Source organism: Poeciliopsis prolifica, unplaced genomic scaffold, assembly GCF_027474105.1.
Source record: "Poeciliopsis prolifica strain line A6 unplaced genomic scaffold, Auburn_PproV2 SCAFFOLD009, whole genome shotgun sequence".
Lineage (NCBI taxonomy): Eukaryota > Metazoa > Chordata > Actinopteri > Cyprinodontiformes > Poeciliidae > Poeciliopsis > Poeciliopsis prolifica.
The window spans coordinates 7,695,330-7,714,646 of record NW_026562384.1 but is presented as its reverse complement, the minus strand read 5'-3'; the positions used below and the strand labels follow the sequence as shown (position 1 = coordinate 7,714,646).

Genomic DNA, 19,317 nt, shown 5'->3' with positions numbered 1-19,317 from the left:
ATGTCCTGATGTGGTAAGACATGACATGTACGCTACTGTAGTGCTCTTGTCTGGCCAGGGTTCATGGTACATTTTTGACGAGTCCATTTCAAGCAATATTCACATTAAAGAAAACTCTCTGAAGGTCGTCCCACAGCGGTTGGTAAAATCACTTCTAATCATGCAGAAGCTAATTTCTGATAAAATGTTCATTTTTTTCTGCCATGGCTGTTGACAACAAAGTTTGATAGGACCATATCAGGGTCTTTATGTTTGCTTCCTTTATCTATTCAGACAGAATCAGCAGTGTTCAACATGACATGAACAAATTTGAAGAAAGTCCTCCTCCTGCATCAATGGCACTTTGTGCAATGCACCAGAACCTCTGGCATAATGCCACCACCACCGTGCCTAACAGTATTTTCAAATTCAGCTTTACCTTGACTTTGGGGATTCCAAATTGACAGTGAGTCAAACATACAGAAAAAACAGCTTCTGAAATTGATAAACCTGGTTAATAAAGCTTCTGGAATCATGTTCCTAAAACACTTGTTGAACATTCAAGAACTAACCCCAAAAACTAATCTTAACCAATTTAAATTAACTCTTCTATTTATGACTAAAAAGAACCAAACCTGGTCAGTTTTCCACTCAGACATTTTGGCATAAGCCTATTGGTGGCTACCATAACTGTGGTTGACTTGTAGTTCACAAAGTGACTTTAGACCCAATGAATTAAGCTGTGGAATGGGTGCATGCCTTTATTTGAACCCTAATGTAGAATGCTGACTCTTCTTTGATTAGAAACATTGACAATGAAATAAAGAATCCACACCCCTGTATAATGATTTCAATTTTAAAAAACAGCATAAGATTCTTCTGTCAAGATCTAAAATGAATTTGATTTACATGCTCAGTGTGTTTGTATGTAGACTGTGTTTGAGTGACACCTTTGTTTGATCTTTATTTTCAACTTGCCTGTCTTTAATTTTTAGCTTTTTTTATTGGGATTTTTATTGGATTCTATATCTAATACAGTGTGTTAGAACTAGAAATATAGTTCTGACACACAAGTAAGATAAATTCAATAATTTCTCCACTTCCAAGCTGGCTGCTTCCTGTTTTTAGGACCCTTTTTTATGATTCACTCCTAATTGGACTGCCTTTAACAACACTGTGTAAAGCCTTGAACATTTGTCTTGTTAGGCTGCTGAACTGAAGTGACTCATTTTAGGTAATTGATTTATTGATTGATTACTTTATTCAACAGACACATGGTCCACACGATACACAACAACATGACATACAAAAAACAAGAAAAAAATAAAATAATAATAAAACAAAAAAATCTTATAAAAGATTGCATACCAATGTCTCCGTAGGTATCTTAGCACATTGACAGAGGGATGTGAGAACATTACAATGAGAAGATACAATGGCTCGCAAAGTGAACTGAACGGCAAATTACATGTCAAGGACTGAAGACTTTTTGCAAGTGCAATGTTTTCTCTCATCTCTTAAGTGGTTATATCAAGATTTGGTGTTTTCTAATTCAGCTGATTCTGGCTGAATGTGAAAGTCTTCATCCAATATTCAATTATTTTTAGAGACCATGAAATTTTTTCCTAACAGGCCTTGAAAGATGAAATATATTGCATTTAACAGCGATTTTAGCAGCCAGACAACAAGGGCACTGGCATTTTAACTAAAATCAAGAGAATATAACCAATCTGAAGCCCTGTTTTATCTCAAGCCAAGCAATGTTAACACTGGTCTTGTCCCTTCCTACATCCCCGGCCTTTTAAGACGAAGAAGGTGAGGTTTCCATTGAAGATAAATCTAAAAGCCAGACTCCTGGTGATCCACATTACACTCTGTCACTCTCTTACACTTTTGTAGAGAGGGTCTGCCGTTTCATGTTTTAGAGCTAAAGAAGTCAAAGGAAAGGACTGGCTTCGGAAAAACACTGAGTGGCAGACTCTGTGAAGTTATATTTTCTTTGTTCCTTTAGTAAAAAGTGACACTATTTCAAAATTATTTCAAAGGAAATCTCCAATAATAGCAAATAACAATTTCCTACTGTAATTTTGAAAAGTCAGCACATAGAACATTCAAGCCAGACAAGTTTAAAAGCCAGCACATTATCAGAAGTGATGGGTTTGGCAGGAGAAAAGCACTCTACAGCCAGATAATATTGCACTGAACCGTTTCCTCCAGAAATTCTGACAGTTCTGAATAACCGAGTGTTACATGTGACTTTATATAAAGAAATCCTAATCACAGGATTGAGATATTTTTTAAAGAGGAAGGTCATTGTTAGTGAGTGCACCTTTGCCCTCTGGCTATTGAGGTTGGCAGCAGAGGAGGAGGAGAATTACAAAAGAGGGAGTAGAAAGATGTGGACAGACAGAATCAGAACTCAGGATTATATTATGAAACAAGGCTTGTAGAGAATGTCCAATGAATGACAAAAGATGGAGTATACCTATTGAATCAGAAAAGAAAATAATAAATAAAGTACATTTCATGAGTCATGTTGCTAGGACAGCACAGTGGCTTTTTGACCTGTTTTGGCACAGCATTTTAAAGTCAATATGGTTAGGACAAGAGATGATGATCCAGACCTCTTTGGAGATTTGAACACTTTAAATGACTTCTACAGTTTCAGAATTTGCTTGGAATTTTATTTTCACATCATGTCTGCAACATAAACTAGAAATTTAAGTTTTTTAATATATTTTTGTAAACTTCATGTTATAGTGCAAATAAATTCTACAATGTCCCTCTCCCCCATTCTAAACATGTTTGTATATTTATTATTGGGTCCCAGTCAAAGATAAAGGGAAAAGGCGAGAGACAAATAAAAAAACAAACAAACAAACAAAAAAATCCTTTGCAATGGCTGAAATGATGTCTTGTGGATCAGCTATTAGCAGAAATGACTGTCTGCCCTGGAAAGAAGCAGAGCTCCAGTATTCCAAGGATTTCTGAATAAATGGACATTAAGGGCTATGAATTCTCATGTCCGTGCTACATCAGAGAGAATAGGATAGTGGCAGACAGAAACAGCGGTGCGCGAATTCCCCCTACTGCCGATTTACCACTCTCTAGCCTGCCTTAGTTAAGGGCTTTGCTGGATGGGGATCTAGCCAGAACTGTGCAATGGAATTAATGGTAATACCCAGGCAGGTGGAGCTCAGCTCTGCTCTCTGGCACAGCAGCGATGGAGTGTCTCTGAGGGTAGTGGCAGGGCACCTCTATTTATGTGTGTGTCTACCTCAGGGCTTGCTTCTAGAGCTCGGAAGAAGGCAATGTATGTGCATGAGCATGTTTGTGCAAATCTCCAGTCACTGTCAGTGGAAACATTGCTTGAGTCTTGATGCGTTGAATGGCAGACATGAATACGGATCTATTTCTCATCCATGAGAATGCGCTTGGGCAGAGGTGGAGGGTGTGTCGTTGCCTCTTGGTGCCTCTCAGAAGGTCCAGCCCCTCAACACTACTGCCACTTTCACTTGGGAGATTTACCTCCTGTACTGACTCCAGTCCTTTATTTACATACCCAGCTTTATCTTACAACACCAGGTAAGTGATTGAAAGCTTGCACTCCATTTTACAATGCAATAACAGCCTCTGTAAAATTGAGTCTTGATTGTGGGGTGTTGTAAATCACTGCAGTTTGGCCCACATGCTTGTGCTGCTGGAGGGAGCGTAGTGCAGAATTTGAATGGTCTTAGGGGTGCCAAAGACTTGACTTGTGTTCAAACAGACAGGCGGGCACAGTAAGGGCAGATATCCAGATACAGACAGAAAAAAAGAGGAAACACATACAAAGTAAAATTATATTGTATGCATTTCATTATGCCTGTACGTTTGTCTGAGTTAAATGCTTTATAGGCTTTTCTGCAGCCTTTTTTATTGTTCATTTATATATCACCCTTTTATTACATATGCTTTATTTATTTGGCAATGGACAAAATCCTTTATTGTTCTTCTATTTATCAGGATTAAAATTGGAGAACGTTCCCAGAGGGTTTTTAACAAGGAGGAGGACCGTTCCAATATGTTGGATGAAGGGAGCAAATTAGCCCAGGATAGACGGATGGCCAAGTGAGGCAGAATGGTAATGCAAGGATGAACAGAGCGAGAGAAACCAGACAAGGCAGCAACTCCCTCAGCTGAATGTGAATTTGTGGATAAGATGTACGTCAGCCAGAGACTGAGAGGGGGAGCTTGGCTTGTGTTATGATTATTCTTGTTCTTCAGCATGAATACAAATGGTCTAATTTTTCATCAATAGTCCATGAAGTAAAATTATTAGGAACTGCAATGGTGCTATTAAAAGAACAGCTACTCGCGAGAGCAAAAATTGGTGAGAGTACATGCATCTAGAACAAAATAAGTATCGAAGACATATTTTGTCTCTACAAGTATATTTGTAATTGGCTTTTGACAAAGAAAGCACAGCAGATATTGGTACTGACCCAACAAAATCAAAACACATGAGTTTTTGAATTTTATATAAAAAACTGGAGAGGCAAAATGTCAACCAGCCTTACTTAAATTAGAAGTAAAGCAATTTTTGGTTATGACAGTAAGACTTCTCCATTATTGAGAAAGTAGCTACTTTAATTGTTTAGGTGAGATTTTCAACCAGTTGATTATCTTCAAATTGTGAAGCTTTTTCTCAGATCTTCATTGATTGGCACAAATTTTCTAATATATTGATGGCCTGAACATGCCAGCAGCTTTGTTTTCTTACTTTGAAACCAACATGAATCATCTTGGCTGTGTGTTCAGGATAAATGAATGAATTAATGAACATACTTTATTAATCCCCACAGAGGGAATTCCTACCAGATTTCAGCAATTTTTTGGCCTCCAATGAAATTTTGTACCTATAGCCCAAGTGTTTAATAAATGGTACGTCCTGTGGTACATTTTCAGGCATATAAAATTTGACTATTATAAAACAAGTTAAATGTTTACTGTCACTCTCTTCAGAAAATGAAACTATTACATGAATTCATTACACACAGATTGAAATATTTCAAGCCAATCTATTTCTTGTAGATTTAATGAGTATGGTTGCAGATGACAACAACCCAAGATTTATCTCAGGTCGACTGAAGTTCGATTTTTTATTTTTTTTTAAACAGCAATGTCAAGTTTCCAAAAACCTGTGTGAGTGCATCGCAATAAACATCCATTTCAAAATACATGTTTATATCTATCTATTCAATAGCTGTTTGTGCCTGATGAATTAATGCATCAGTATGGCGTGCACAGATAATCAGTCTGTGGTTCTGTTGAGGTGTCGTGGAAACCCAGGTTGCTTTATTAGTGGCAACCTGGGACCTAAAGGTCATCTGCATTGCTGGATCGGGTGTCTCTTATCTTCTTATTGACAGTACCCCATAGATTTTCTATAGCTGGGGTTTTAACAAAGTGTGGGGAAATATACCCCACTCTCGGAGGACAACTAGACGCCCTGCACCCCACACTAACTACATTACAGCTACTAGTTCTGTAAACTTTATTCTGTCACAATGCTTGTTGTTGCATATGTTGTGGGGTTTACCTGCTTTAGCTATGTGATCCTTCAGTTGCCTTGTCATTTGCAGCACTACAAAAGTCAACTGCTTTCGTCTGTGACCACATTTCACATAGCCTCTTGTCATAAAATGCAAATTTCACCTCCATTTGAAAACAGTACTTTGGCTAATAGTTCAGTTCTTTTTCTGCTTTGCTCCGATAAGATCCTTCTGACATAGTCTCTGGTTCATGACTGACTTAACATTTACAGGTCATGTCAAGGTCTCAAATTTAGAAGAAAGAAACACTTGAAATCAGTCACTGTGTGTAATGATCCAATACATGTCATTAATTTTCTGGAATAAATGACAAAGGACTAATACTCAAAATGTTTGAGCTGTAAGTATAGGTTAATTTATAGGCAAATTTGTTTTGCCATCTTTGTATGTGTGAACTACTTAGGTTTTTCTCAAAAGCACCAAGTGGCAGAATCAGTGAATTTAGCATCAAGAACCTCTTCACAAATATAGTAAAAGAGACAAAAGACAACATTTAAATATTTTCCCCCCACAATACATTTTCACCACAGTAAAATTAAGTAGAAATAGAAGGGTATCGTATCTAATACAATACAAGTTATTCACACTCACCAGAAAAATACAAAAATCTGATGGATAATTTTAGGAAGTCATGGCCAACTCTGTCACGCATGCATTAGTTGCAGTTCTGCAGCAAAAAATGCTACTGGGACTATATTGTGTCTTCAGCGATGCTCTGCAAACAGCATTAGATGCGCTCAGTAAAGAATAGACTTGTCACATTTTCAGTGAAGCTAGTCTAGCACAACAGATTGGAGACCAAGTCACTGTGTATGCATGCACAAACTTGCCAGACAAAGGGATTGGCACTTGTCAGCAATTTTATACATACAAAGGGGGTTACATACAGACACACGTGAGCCTACTTGAAGGAGGACAGAGCTGTGCATGCACGAGCCGTGTATATACACAGAGTCAGGTTGAAAATCAAGACAGTTTGGCTGCAGTTGCAACAGCTTGCCCTGGGCATGAATAAAGAAACACCTGTGTGTGTCAAAGTGGTGCCATGGCAACACTTCCTGATATGTGATCCAGGCCAGCATGAGGAGGGTCTTTTTTTTTGAGAGAGGAACCTGTTGGCAAGGAGGAAGGACCTTTTCTGCAAACACTTGAACATCTAGAGAAAACCATTTATTTACAGAATCCGATCTCTCTCTGTCCCATGTTCAGTTGAAAATATTTATATATAAAAAACACTGTAAAAACATATGTAAAATAATAGTTATCTGCTTCAGTTTGTGTAGAAAATAAAACTTTTAAATTACCTTAGCAATAGCTGAGAAATACAAACAGATATTGAACAGGTGCATCTTAATTACTGCCAGGATTTTAACGTGTTAATTTTGATCAATTAATTATGTAGATTTTAAATAGTCTAACCATTTTATAAGAACAATAAATATTTTTTTGTTGTTGAGCTTCTCTGTCTATTCAGTAATTTAGCAACTGAAGGGTTTTTGAACTGAAAATGGTGTTTGTTTAATCAATGGATAGTTTTGATTTAAAACAATAACACAATTAACTCCATTAAATGTTTTAATCTTAATAAACTAGAATTACATAAAAAATAAACTGTATCTATTCGCTACACAAAAATTGTATTCTGACAGCGAATTTAAACCCCCAAAGCATGGGTATGTAATAAAACAATATGTATTCTGCTTCATTTTCTTGAATAGGCTTTGCTTCACAACCTTCCCAAGGCTGTGGTTATCTTACTTGCTTGAGCATCATTTCCCACACTTTTTCCTTACACTAAACTTTCCAATAACATGCCTGACTGCAGCCCTGTTATTGTTATCTTCAGTAATTACATTTTGTGTTTTATCTTCATGTCAGTGATTATCTGCTTAACAGCCACTGTGGAAACAACATGATCATAGCATTTCTTCACAAATTACACTTTGATCAAATTTTCTTTAAGACATTTTTTGAGTAACCTATACTCATTGAAATAATAATAAATATTGCTTAATCTACTTTACTACCAATCAATAAGTCATATTGATTATTAGCAATCAATATGAGTCATTTATTTATTTTATTTATTTTTTTATTATTAACTTCCAAATCAACTTTTTGATATTCCAATTTACATAGATGGAGACATTCAAGTGAAGTACAAATCGAGTGTCATTATTATTGAAACTGAGTGTAAATCAAAGGCTTTGTGATGATACAAAACATCAGGCTTTCATCACCTGCCCTACAGTGGCAACATAAGAGAAGGGCTGGGCTACATCAAGGGTTTTGATTTAGATTCAGACTTAAGCTGTTTCTGTTGCAGCACAAGAGCTGTCTCTCATTCTAATCTTAGCAGCGATCCACCCTGAGCCAGGAATATCCCAAGATAAATATGGAAAGAGAACAATGCGATTGCTGAGCAGCAACTTCGCATTTTCTACACCTCTCATCTCTAATCCTCTTCAGCATCGCTCCTGAACTGCGGCTCCTCATCTGAATGAGCAAGCAGACCTGAGGAACAGTCTGATATTACACTGCTGTGTCTCTTCCTTTGCTATTATCACCATCAACACAGTTTCTGCCCACACCTTAACAAAGGGGTTTAACTACTTACCCTGCCCTTCTAATATCAGCTGCTTCACTCGCTGCATAAGATATTAGCATGAGTCAACCTAGGGTTTAGTGATTTTGACAGTGACTGGATGTTATCAATCTCTAAAGTCAAAAACTCTCCTGATCTGAATATAGATCCTTGGGAACAAGAGCCATCACATTCACTCACATGCAATCCTTGTGAAAATGTTGCTTGGCAGATGGTGATGAGACACGGGCGCTTGATGAGTGCATTTGCAATACAAGAAATCCACAGAGGATTATAAGACAGTGAGATTTTGTTTTCAAAAGAAATCATGCACCGTCTTTGTTCACCGTGGAAAATACCTTCGTCTTCGTCACCGTCGTTTTCCGACAAATCTTCGCCCTGTTTTTTTGCATGGGCCCCTGTTGTTGAAGCAGGGAGAGAAACATAGAGACGTACAAAGAAATTCAAAATAGCATGTTTGGCAAAAAAAGACAAATGGGGGGGGGAGGAGAAGAAGCATTTCATTGATAGCGCCATTTAAAAATGCATAGGAAGAGAACAAAATTCATTTAAATACAATCCAAAGGCACAAGTTCAGTTTTCTACATGAGGCACTTAACTATGACAGAAACATAAATCATTCATTTTGGATACAAATTTAATGGGCTTGCAGTGAGTCATATAAGAACACAGCCTTTAAAATTTGATTTATATGAAACTAACCTGTTAATGCAGCATAATTCATCTCAGAGTCATACAACACTGACATTTTCAGAAAATAAAGTTTCAAAATGATCGGGGGGTTGGAGAGAAATCACTGTTTGGATGTCATGGAGATTGGATGCTGACTGGTTGAAAAACATAGCTGATAAAACAATATTTTGACTATATTTTGGAATGGCCTGGCCAGAAACCAGACTTGAATCTGTGATGAAAGCTAAAGGTTAGTTTTAGGATGATGGCCAGGACGACTTCTGACCTCAAAGCCTTGGGGCTCATTATCAACGTTAAACCATCAAAACACGAATGGAAACATAAAAAAGCTGATCAACAATTACAATAAATTAAATACCATAATGCAAATACTCTCTCATGTGAATAGTGATGACATAGTACTACAATGTTTCCTTTTATTTTGTTACCCTGGTCAAAAAAATTATGAACTTTTTTTCTCTCTCTCCTTCAAAAAACCTTTGACTATTCACGGGATTTACAAATAACCTTTGAAGGCGTCCTGTACGGTCAGCCAACAAGCCATCTGGAACATTTCTTATACGCCGTTTGGACTGCAGGGAGAGGTTAACTCCTCAGAAATGCAATCAGATGCCATCAGATTGGTATCTGGGAAGGAAAGATAAACCCTTCAGGCAGAGTAATTTTTCCAGTCATTTTCTAAGTTGTTCTCTTGGTTGGTGTTAAGGATACAGTAGTGCTGTTGCCATCTAAGGTTGTGGCTGATCTCTTTGTCTTGGATGCGATGTCAAAGGTACATTAATTTAATCACTGTGATGGGGTAAGTTTTAAGATGAGCAACATTGATTTAACATGTCACCAGCCATCATGAAGTGATGTTATGAATTTTGTCCTTGTGTTGTGGGCTGCAATAATGGAAAATATACCCTTTGAGTCTTTTCTTCACTCATCATTTATAGCTGGTAATGATTCTTTGTTGCCCAACATGAGCAGCTAAAAGGCTTTGGAATATCAATACCAGTTAGTGAGTTGGCTGACTATCAATCCATCTATTCAACAGTCTATCATCTTCTGACAGGACTATAAAGAAATGTTATTTTTGGAGATGACCTTTTATCCAACACCCTGTCAGTTTATATTTTCCACTTGAACAGCGCTTAATACAGTAGATCATAAAGCTGTCGGTGACTTTGAATTTTTCTTCCAGTGCATTCTCAACAACAGCAAAAAGTATGAATCAACATCAAATCTAACAGGCCTATTGACGAAAAAGACTGAGATAATCCTCTCGTTATTAAAAGATGCCTACATGGACTAATATTTTAATAACACAGTTGGGTTTGACCCTTTGCTGCAGCTTAAGTCACTGCTGCTAATATCAATTAAAAGATAATTGAAAACAGTTTTCTCTTGGAAACTCTCGTTGCTCTGTGTTTGAAAATTTCCTCTGCTACCATTGAAATTATTAATTTAACAGCTTGAGGATTCATAATCATCAGGGATGATACCATAAATCACAAAAAGGCTGTTCGTTGGTATAATTTCAGTGACTATGACATGTTCTCTTTCCTAGCACTCAGCTTTTACATATCACCCTGAATGCATACTCTACATTCACAGACTTGTTCTGTAAATCTGCCTCATTTTATTTTATCCACTCTAAATCTTGCAAGAATCACACACCATATGTGTGTTTTATGTACCTTATGTGCTGCATGTTTGTTAAAGCTTTAGCTGTACGAGTATTGGGATCCATATTTTCACTCCTGACTGACTTCTGATATCCTCACTTGTCTTCTACTTTCTGTTATGACACTGTGGGTGAAATACGCTATGATGCATAATGTAAAAGGCAGGGTGTCATGACATTTACTCACCTACATTTATTCTCTGAAGTAAAGCAACATTTTTTCTTTGATTCCATGGCAACTCCGGTGACCTTATTAAGTGTGTTCATCGGTTTTGCATTTCCATAAATAATGCAATTTAAAGAATATCAGATGTGACATGAGCTACAGCTGAAATACCCAGTGTTTGACCATGATACTGAGGTTTAAATGCATCCCTTTTGTTAGTGATGAGAGTTAAAATGACTGCAAAGGATTTATGTTACTGTGAGGCAGAGCGTTTAGGCAAAGGATAAAATGTTGTTTGTCAAGCTGAAATAGCGGGATCAAACATCATAGTTATAGGATTCATTAACATGGAAGTAACACAATATTTTTTTGTACTTTTTGGTAATCAATACATGTCTTTTTGTTTCTTTCAAAAATAACAGGCAACTTATTTTTGTGCTGACATTAAAATACATTATTAACTCATTCCAGTTACAGCTGTATTATTTAAATCAAAACAGGTAGAGAAACAATCAATATATTTTATGTGTGGGAGCTGAAGGGTCACCCACCAGATTACACGTTTTAAACTTTATTTTAAAGGAATAATTAAAAAATGTAAGTAAATGCATACATAAGTAAATATTCAATAACATTTTACAAGAGAAGCCTTTTCCATGTTTGCATTTGTTTAAATTTCAGTGGCGCCATCCTGTAATTCTGGATGAAAGTTTCTCATTTATTTCTTGAAGGAAATATTTTCCTAAAATGATTTTCAACATCTCCTGAAATAACTGTTTTCTGTAATCTTTTCCAATGCAACGTTGCTGAAACACGTTATCTATAAGACCAAACTTAACATTATTTCACAAGTGTTCACCAATGATTTGTGCAAAATATGTTAGCATTTTATACATGGCACTAATGGTATAAAGCCTTTTTTAATGTTTGACATTAAATTAATTGTTTCTACTTCAAGGCAGTTGGATTTCAAAGATGTATTTCTACTTGCTAAGTATCATAATAAAAAGTGATAGCTTTCTTTAAGTTGGAAAAAAAACATCTTTAGAAGTTTACATTAAATATGTGGCGAGACAGTGCAGTGTTTTGTTGATGTTGACATCATCTGTTGCATAAGTCAAAACGAGATATATTTCTGGAAGGCCACAGTGAACAAAAAGGGTTCAAATTGGTGCTAATATATTAAAGTGGCTGTTCTAAATTTTGCCTGACTAAATTGCCCGTAGGTGGTAAATCAATCAGAAACAACTTTACTGTGCATGAATTAAATCCCTCAGAGCTCTTAGATATCATGTCTCTCACTAAGCATTTCACTTCGTCAGATTTCCTCTAAAAAAACCTATTAGTTTTATTCTACAGAAGACTGAAAACAAGAGGATTAAATAACATTTGAAGGCCTGTGTTTTGTGCTTCAGTTATTAATTTTTCTGTATCATAGTTTTTCCTTCTTTTTTTTTTTAACAGTTTTTTAACCTTACTGCTTGGCATAACAAATTGTACTTATATTTTCTTATGTGAAACAATGTTCCATTGACAGCATTTTATCTATAACATTATGTCATGTTCACAGAGACTCATTAAAAGAAGCGTAATCATGCAAATAGATTCAATTATTGCTGCGAGTCTTGTGTTACTGACATGGCTAAACAATGGGTTTATTGAGCGATAGAGTTTCAGACAAGCATAGATTAGATGGCAGGTGTTGACAGGGAAGCTCTGTCACTTTGAATTTTGCAGTCTTTGAGCCTGAGTGTGTATGCGTCTATCAGACAGCATCCTGGACTGAAAATGAAAATACGTGACTTATGTATATGAGTCAAGCAAAGCGGGCGAGCCAATATTTGACCTTGAAGCTTTTAAAACAATGCAAAAGTGGAAAAGTGTAACACTTTTAAAAAATAACGAGGAGAGGAGCTTGTGCACAGACAGCCTTGGGGAGTCCAAATTTGCATTGTATAAAAAGTAGGTAGCATCTTGAATAACATAAATTGTTTGTGTTCCTTTGACAGGATTAATAGAAAGCTGCCACATTTATCTGATCAGGAGCAAAGACGCCACATTAGATGGGCCTGCTTGCTGCATAAAAGGTATTGAAATGCAACATTTCAGCAGGATGAAATCTCACATGGAAAGCATTGTAGTAATTGCCTAAAGAGGTTTATACGAATGGACCAAAGCATGCGCACACACGAACTGGCACACCCAAACACATAAATACATAGAGAGTGCCCTCAGACTCCAGAGACTTTTGGACTGAATCCACAATTCACTCAATACGTCGTGGAAGGGCTGAATGTTAACTGCCTTTCCTTTTACTGCAAAAAGGTTCACTGACAATAGATGGGCCTTGAGTTAAATATCAGAAAGGTCAAGATGTGGAAAGAGACTTTGTGAAATGTTGCGGCCTTGACAATTCAGAGCAGTTATATTCAGTCTCTAATCCTCAGGTGGCCACTTCTCTCTCCGCTTAGATTTGTTTCTTGCATTTAGTGTCTCGCTCTTCTTTTTCTCTCTCTGTATGACTGCCTTCCAGTCTGTCTGTCCTTCTCCATCTCTCGCAATCTGTCTGTCAGTGCAGAGGTTAAGGAACAGCTTGGGAAGGACACATGAGAGAGAATGATGGAGAATGCAGCTAAAAGGTTAAGGATGCTATATTCCCGCAGTAAAGGACAGCCAAAACTCACACTGCGTCACAGTCGATCCCAACAGAAAAGAAAAAAAAAAATCCTAATATGTATAAGAATGCAGCAGGAAACGAGCCAAATAATTGTCAAAGTTAGGCACACAAAAGGTTGCACACACAGGTTGAATTTTTAGTGAAGCGTAATTTGAAAATATGTAAGAGTCTTGTTTAGAAAATGTTTAATGTGGAAAATAGAGTTCTGATGCGATCTCAAGGATATATGCAAAGCATTCTTTCAGAAATCCTTTTAGTCAAAGGAACATTCACGGTTCAACTTTTTTATCTTTGCAAATGTTCTGACAGGAGAACTTATAAAAATATATGGCATGTGCCAATGGATAAGACATACCTAATTAATGACAGCATGTATATAAAATAGTGCATTATAGAATACTGCAACTGGTGTCACGGTATATTAAACACTGGTATACTATCAGGCTATAATGCTAAACCTTTGTCATATATTTGCTTCTACATAGATAATGGGATGCCAGAAAAATAAATGGATTGACTAAGGTTTTCTGTGGCGTAATGAGGAGGATTACACCACAGACTTTATACATAGGGCTTTTGTACTTTTACATATTTAAAAAAATATATATGTACAATATATTTCTGATGGTGCACAGTCTGGGCGGTCATGGTGAGGAAATTAAAGTCATCATAACCCCAAGTAATTTAGTGCTTAAATCTGCAAATTTTCCATCAAACGAAGGAAATGATTTTAGCATTTTTTTAACAAGGAGCAAGAGAATGTGCCATAAGGACCATATTTTCCTCTCATGTTTTGTTTCCCAATGCCAGTAGCTAACTGAAATAAGATTCATTGAAAGTACCTTCAGATTGTTTACATGGAATTAGAGAAATTCAACTTTTCAAAAACACAGTGTTTCCTGAAGAAAAAAAATCTAATTATACTCATAAGAGTAAGAGCACCACCCATGATTCTTGAATAAAAGCTGCTAACTGTGCTTGCTAGCCTCAGTCGTCAAGCTACCATCAAAAACGTTTCTGTTTCTGACTAGAGTTTCTCTGACTGTATGTTTTATTGTGATAGCACCTCCCCTCCCCTGTATGTTGCCACGCTCTGGCTAAAAGAAAGACTGTTACATAATTTTCCCTGTCTCAGATTTTAGGTTGACCAGAAAACTAATTAACATTTTTTTATCAGCTGCTTATACATGTGTTACCCTAAATTTTGACAGTTTTTCTAGATTTTTGCTCAAGTATGTCTTGCAAAGTTAACATAACAATGAATAAATGTAATAATAGATTATGATATCAAAACTTTAGAAATCAATATCCATTTTTAGCTGCAATAATTGTTAACCAGTCTTAAATAAAAACAATAAGATCATGTTACATATTTTGGTTGCAAAGTTGATCTAAACACCATTAAGCAGCTGTATTTTTACATATAATCGTCTGATATTATGACATAATTATTAAGAATTTACTCTCAATGAATGTTCCAGTGTTTTCCTCTCTGAAAGAGCTTTAGGACGCCTTGAGCTGTTGCTGCTGTTCCTTTAACACTTGGGAAACACAAAAACAAAAACAGACTGACAGGGCTGACTGGAAGCTGGACAGTGCAGCAGCAGGAGGCCTCAAAAAGGCTGAACAGGAACTTCCTGCTGTGCTCACATCTTGCATCTTAAGTGAATATTATTGGATTTGCTATTTTATAAATCAGTTGTTCTTCTGTGGTGCTAAATGGTCAAAAATAAAAATTTTATGTACTCATGTACTATAAAGATAATGTTGTTTGTGTTGATTTTATGGTGAATCTGCTTTGCTGTCAAGTCAGAGAAGCTGTTTTTTGTTCCTGCTTTCTTGGAAAGTTTTTAGCCCCTGTCTGCTTGGCGTACAGATTTCCTCGGCAAGACTCAGGGAGTGGCCCATCCTTCCCTGAGGCGAGTCTGAGTCGGCCAACCAATGGGATTAGCATGGTGTGTTACTGTTTGCCGTGGCCGTCGTGCAGTCTAAATGGGACTGGGGCTGTTCTGTAGATTTCCCAGCTCTCTAACAACTGGAGGTCATGGGGAAAGTGGAAAGAATGTCCAGTGTTTCTGCTGGGGTAGTTAATCTACAGGTTTGGCAGCTGATTGGACCATTCAGCACTGGCATGGAGCTGCATAAAAACATGGCAGCTTGCAGCCTATGAGAGAGCTGCATGGGAATGATAGCTGGATGTTCCAAGTCAAGCCAAAACCTAAAACAGATTTTATGTTTCAAAATAGACCCATGATACGGGATAATTTTAGAAATGAGGAAGGTTGATCTCAGAGTATCATGCAAAATATAGCGCAGCTCAGAGAATAGTGACTTTAAAGACGATTTCCCAAGCTAAATAAGATGAGTCTTAGTTTAAAAACAATGCACTGTTTATACATTATGTGCACCCAGAACACAATGCACTGATTATATGTGATTTTCAAAATTACCTCTAAGTGGAGGTCTCATCAAAAGGATGTGTTTGTGGTAATCATCTTTAAAGTTTGACAAACAATTTAACAAACAACTGTAAATCGTTCAAAGATAAAAACTGTGCAACTCTGGGTTTTTCCTCCTCAGAAATAATATTGGCCCATCTCAAACATATCTAGCACTCTCTGGCCGAATAGTGCTTAGCTGTGTCCCTGCACATCATTACCCCCCTCCTCACTCCATTCACTCTAAACTCAGGATAGAAAAAATGACTGAGTGATATGACCGAGGCTCCAGTGTCCCACAGCTCTGTCACTGCTCTTTGCTCGGAGCACTTAGTGTAAGGCCTCTTCAAAGGGGCCGAGTGGGAGGGGGCAATGGCGCTGATGCTGCACATTAGATCACCTGACCTCAGGCGTTCTTTCCCAGGACATCTGTTTAGGTGATGTGGTATGGCCTTGTAAAAGACAGAAACTGTGTGAATAACATTTTTAGCAGTGTGATCATCAAAATTATTTGGACTGAAGAAAAATGCATCTATTATATGAAAATTAGTTACAAAACATTCTGCTCCACTGGTATGAAACTTTTTTTCTTTTTTTGCTTTAAGTATTGTATTATAAATATAGATTTTTAAAAAATATATATATATATATTTGTTACTGAGCCCATCTTTGATCTTTTTTCAGGGTTTTCTTCGGGGTAACGAGCGACAATAAGCCTAATCGCTAATATCCAGGAATCCAAGGGCTTTCTAAGAGAACATTTAAAAAAAAGCTCAGCAGGGTTTTAGGATAGATCATAAGAATAATCATTTAAAATATGTATATTACTACTGAACATGCACAGCGTGTATGACTCTGATTCATTAAGCAGGTTAACACGGAATGCTTTGCAAATAAAACCCGTCTTCAGATTGGTGGCAAATCAATGGAAAGTTAGAGCTTTGAATGTTTTCACATTTTCTCACGTGAATGTAAATTATCAATTAGATTCAGGTTTGGACTTTGAACAGGCCACTCCAGCATGCAAATATGCTTTTCTCCAAACACCTATTGTTTACTCTAAAAGGTTGGATTTTGGTCTCACCTGACTAGACCAGTTGTCACTTACCACCAAAACAGCTATATTCCTGGCCATATTCCAACAAGGCATTTGAAACGTATTACTATTTTTTTACTTCATAATTAGTTGCTAATTGTTGTAACATTGTAAAAACATTCAAGGGGTATGAAAACTTTTCCAAGGCAATGTAATAGAGCATCACCTTGTACCCTATTTTTGAGGATTTGTATGCTAATGCCTCATTCAGTGAAACAGCACCTCCACCCACAGGAAAGAAGTTTCCACTATGGTTTTATAAACAGCAGTAAAATCGGAATCACTACTCTTAGACTCTTGAACATTGTGGCTTTGTAAAAAAAAAAACCTCAAAATGGCATCACTGCAATTAAGGGCACATGATTTTGCCCTTAATTGCAGGGCAAAATCATGTGCCCTGTTGTCATAACATCCGCAAGTCTGTGCAAGTTTGCTGCACAGACTTTTCTGTGGAAGCTCTACTCGTTTACCTGACTTGAAACTCTGAACCATCACTGATTGCTGAGATTTTCTTGTTTACTTTAGACAAGAAGGCCAGGACATTGCTCATGCTAACCCAAGGTTTTGCTAGTTGTTATAGTTTCTGACCCTGTGGGGGGAAATCACAGCAAATCTCCAATCCAATTGCATTATACGCTTGGACAATAGAATTCAGACTCCAAGGCTCAGTGCAAAAAAGACAGCAGGAAAGTGAATATTAAGATTATATAGAGATATTGTAATATCACAACACTGAGCCCTTCATAAGATTGACTGCATTATAACATTGGCTAAATCAATCATATAGTTTCTTTACATTATTCTATTTTCTTAGAAATTTTGTTGTAGCTTCATATGAACAGCCAATATTTATGACTAATCTTCCTTTTCATTTACCTTCTTCAAGGTGTCATGAAATGCATTTGTGCATTTCAAACTACACCAGATTTTTTATATTATTCAGGGACTCTACTTTCCTTTGCATGGTTAGACCATTGCTTGTATTTGTTTTAGAAATTCAAATTAGATGTTGGTTCTAGATTTTCACCAACTGTGTTTTCCACAACTTGTCCTCTTCTTGTATTGAAAGAAGACACATATCTATTTGCCTTTTTTTTTCACAAAACCAAAATGTTCAAACGTAAATGAAATTGATTTGTCTTAGATGTGTGAAATTAAAACAACTGATTTCACACATCTATAAAAGTCCTGCAAGAGGTGTGTTTACATTTTTTTGGCAGAGACTGAAATTTCACTCACATTGACTATCTTTTGGAATCAATAACTTTCCCAGTCTGTCTTCTAATAAAACACAGAATGAAGGAACATCTTGGAAAAACTCCAGTTCCACTTTTTTCCATAGAGTCCAATTACAAAAATTAAATCTTGGATTTTGATATATAAGGGTTAAGCACCTGATACACATTATTATATATCTTAATTTGTCACCGATATGTATTTGCAAACAGACTCTCACATGCAAATACAGATACATTTATGTATTTCTACATTAAATTGACTTTACAACACAGGCCCAAAAAAAATAGCTTTTCTTATAAAAAATACAATAATATTACAAAAGTAGATTGCCATCAGCAAAAAACAAAAAAAAATATTAAAAATCTATGGAATTAATAACATACCAAAATAGTGACATAGAAAACTTTTGATAAACCACTTTCTCATTACCAAACACATGAAAGATAATTGAAAATTTCTAACTGGAAGGGAAATATTAAATAGATATTTCTGCGTATATTCCACATCTGGGACTAATTCAGAAGCAGGAGCGCCTGAAGGGCCAGTCTGTCTCTGACAAAATTGGTTTACCAAAGCAGAATGAAGGAATGAAGTGGGCACCGTGAGGGCAGTAGCTGCCTTCTGCCTCTGTGGAAATCAGTGGCAAAGGTCTCCCAGTTGAAAGTGAAGCTTTGCAGTGGCAAATATGCTCAGGATTTTAATGTAAAGCATACATGTTGCCTTCAGGCACTGACAGAAAATTATCCCTCTGCGGTTACTAGCAGTGATAACTTAGCTATCACTAATGAAAAAAGGGCTGTTTCTCTGTGGCTGTGTAAGAAACTGCCTTACGCATAGATTAATGTTCTGATTGCACCAAGAAAGAATTTTGAATGTTGATTCATCGTAGCTCAATGTTTAAGGCTCTGATTCTTCCAGTTGAAATATCTGACAAATAATCATGACCCAAACCCAGCACTTGTGCTTCTGAATTAACAGCTGCGTTTCACCTAAAAGGGAAATCTGAATGTTTTGAAGAGGGGTTCTGTGCAAGAGCTACCAATAATGATAAAGAACAAACAACTTTTGTAGCAGCAGCATCAGTCAGATCCAGTAACAGAAATCCCATTTATAAAAGTAAAAACCCTAAACCCAAAAATCCTAAACCAGTGCTATGACAGC

The 19,317-nt window shown here is 36.7% G+C and overlaps 1 protein-coding gene across 3 annotated transcripts in view; it reads right to left on the bottom strand.

Moving 5' to 3' along the window:
• Positions 1-19,317, bottom strand: part of nlgn3a (neuroligin 3a) — a 175,446-nt gene that overhangs the window by 116,556 nt on the left and 39,573 nt on the right. Inside the window, exon 4 of one of the 3 annotated variants that reach the window (XM_055034166.1) lies at positions 8,505-8,576. The exons of 1 other annotated variant lie outside the window; for it this stretch is intronic. In XM_055034166.1, the coding sequence (XP_054890141.1) occupies positions 8,505-8,576 (72 nt within the window). The remainder of the gene's footprint in view (positions 1-8,504; positions 8,577-19,317) is intronic. One more of the 3 variants, XM_055034167.1, reaches the window with a different exon arrangement.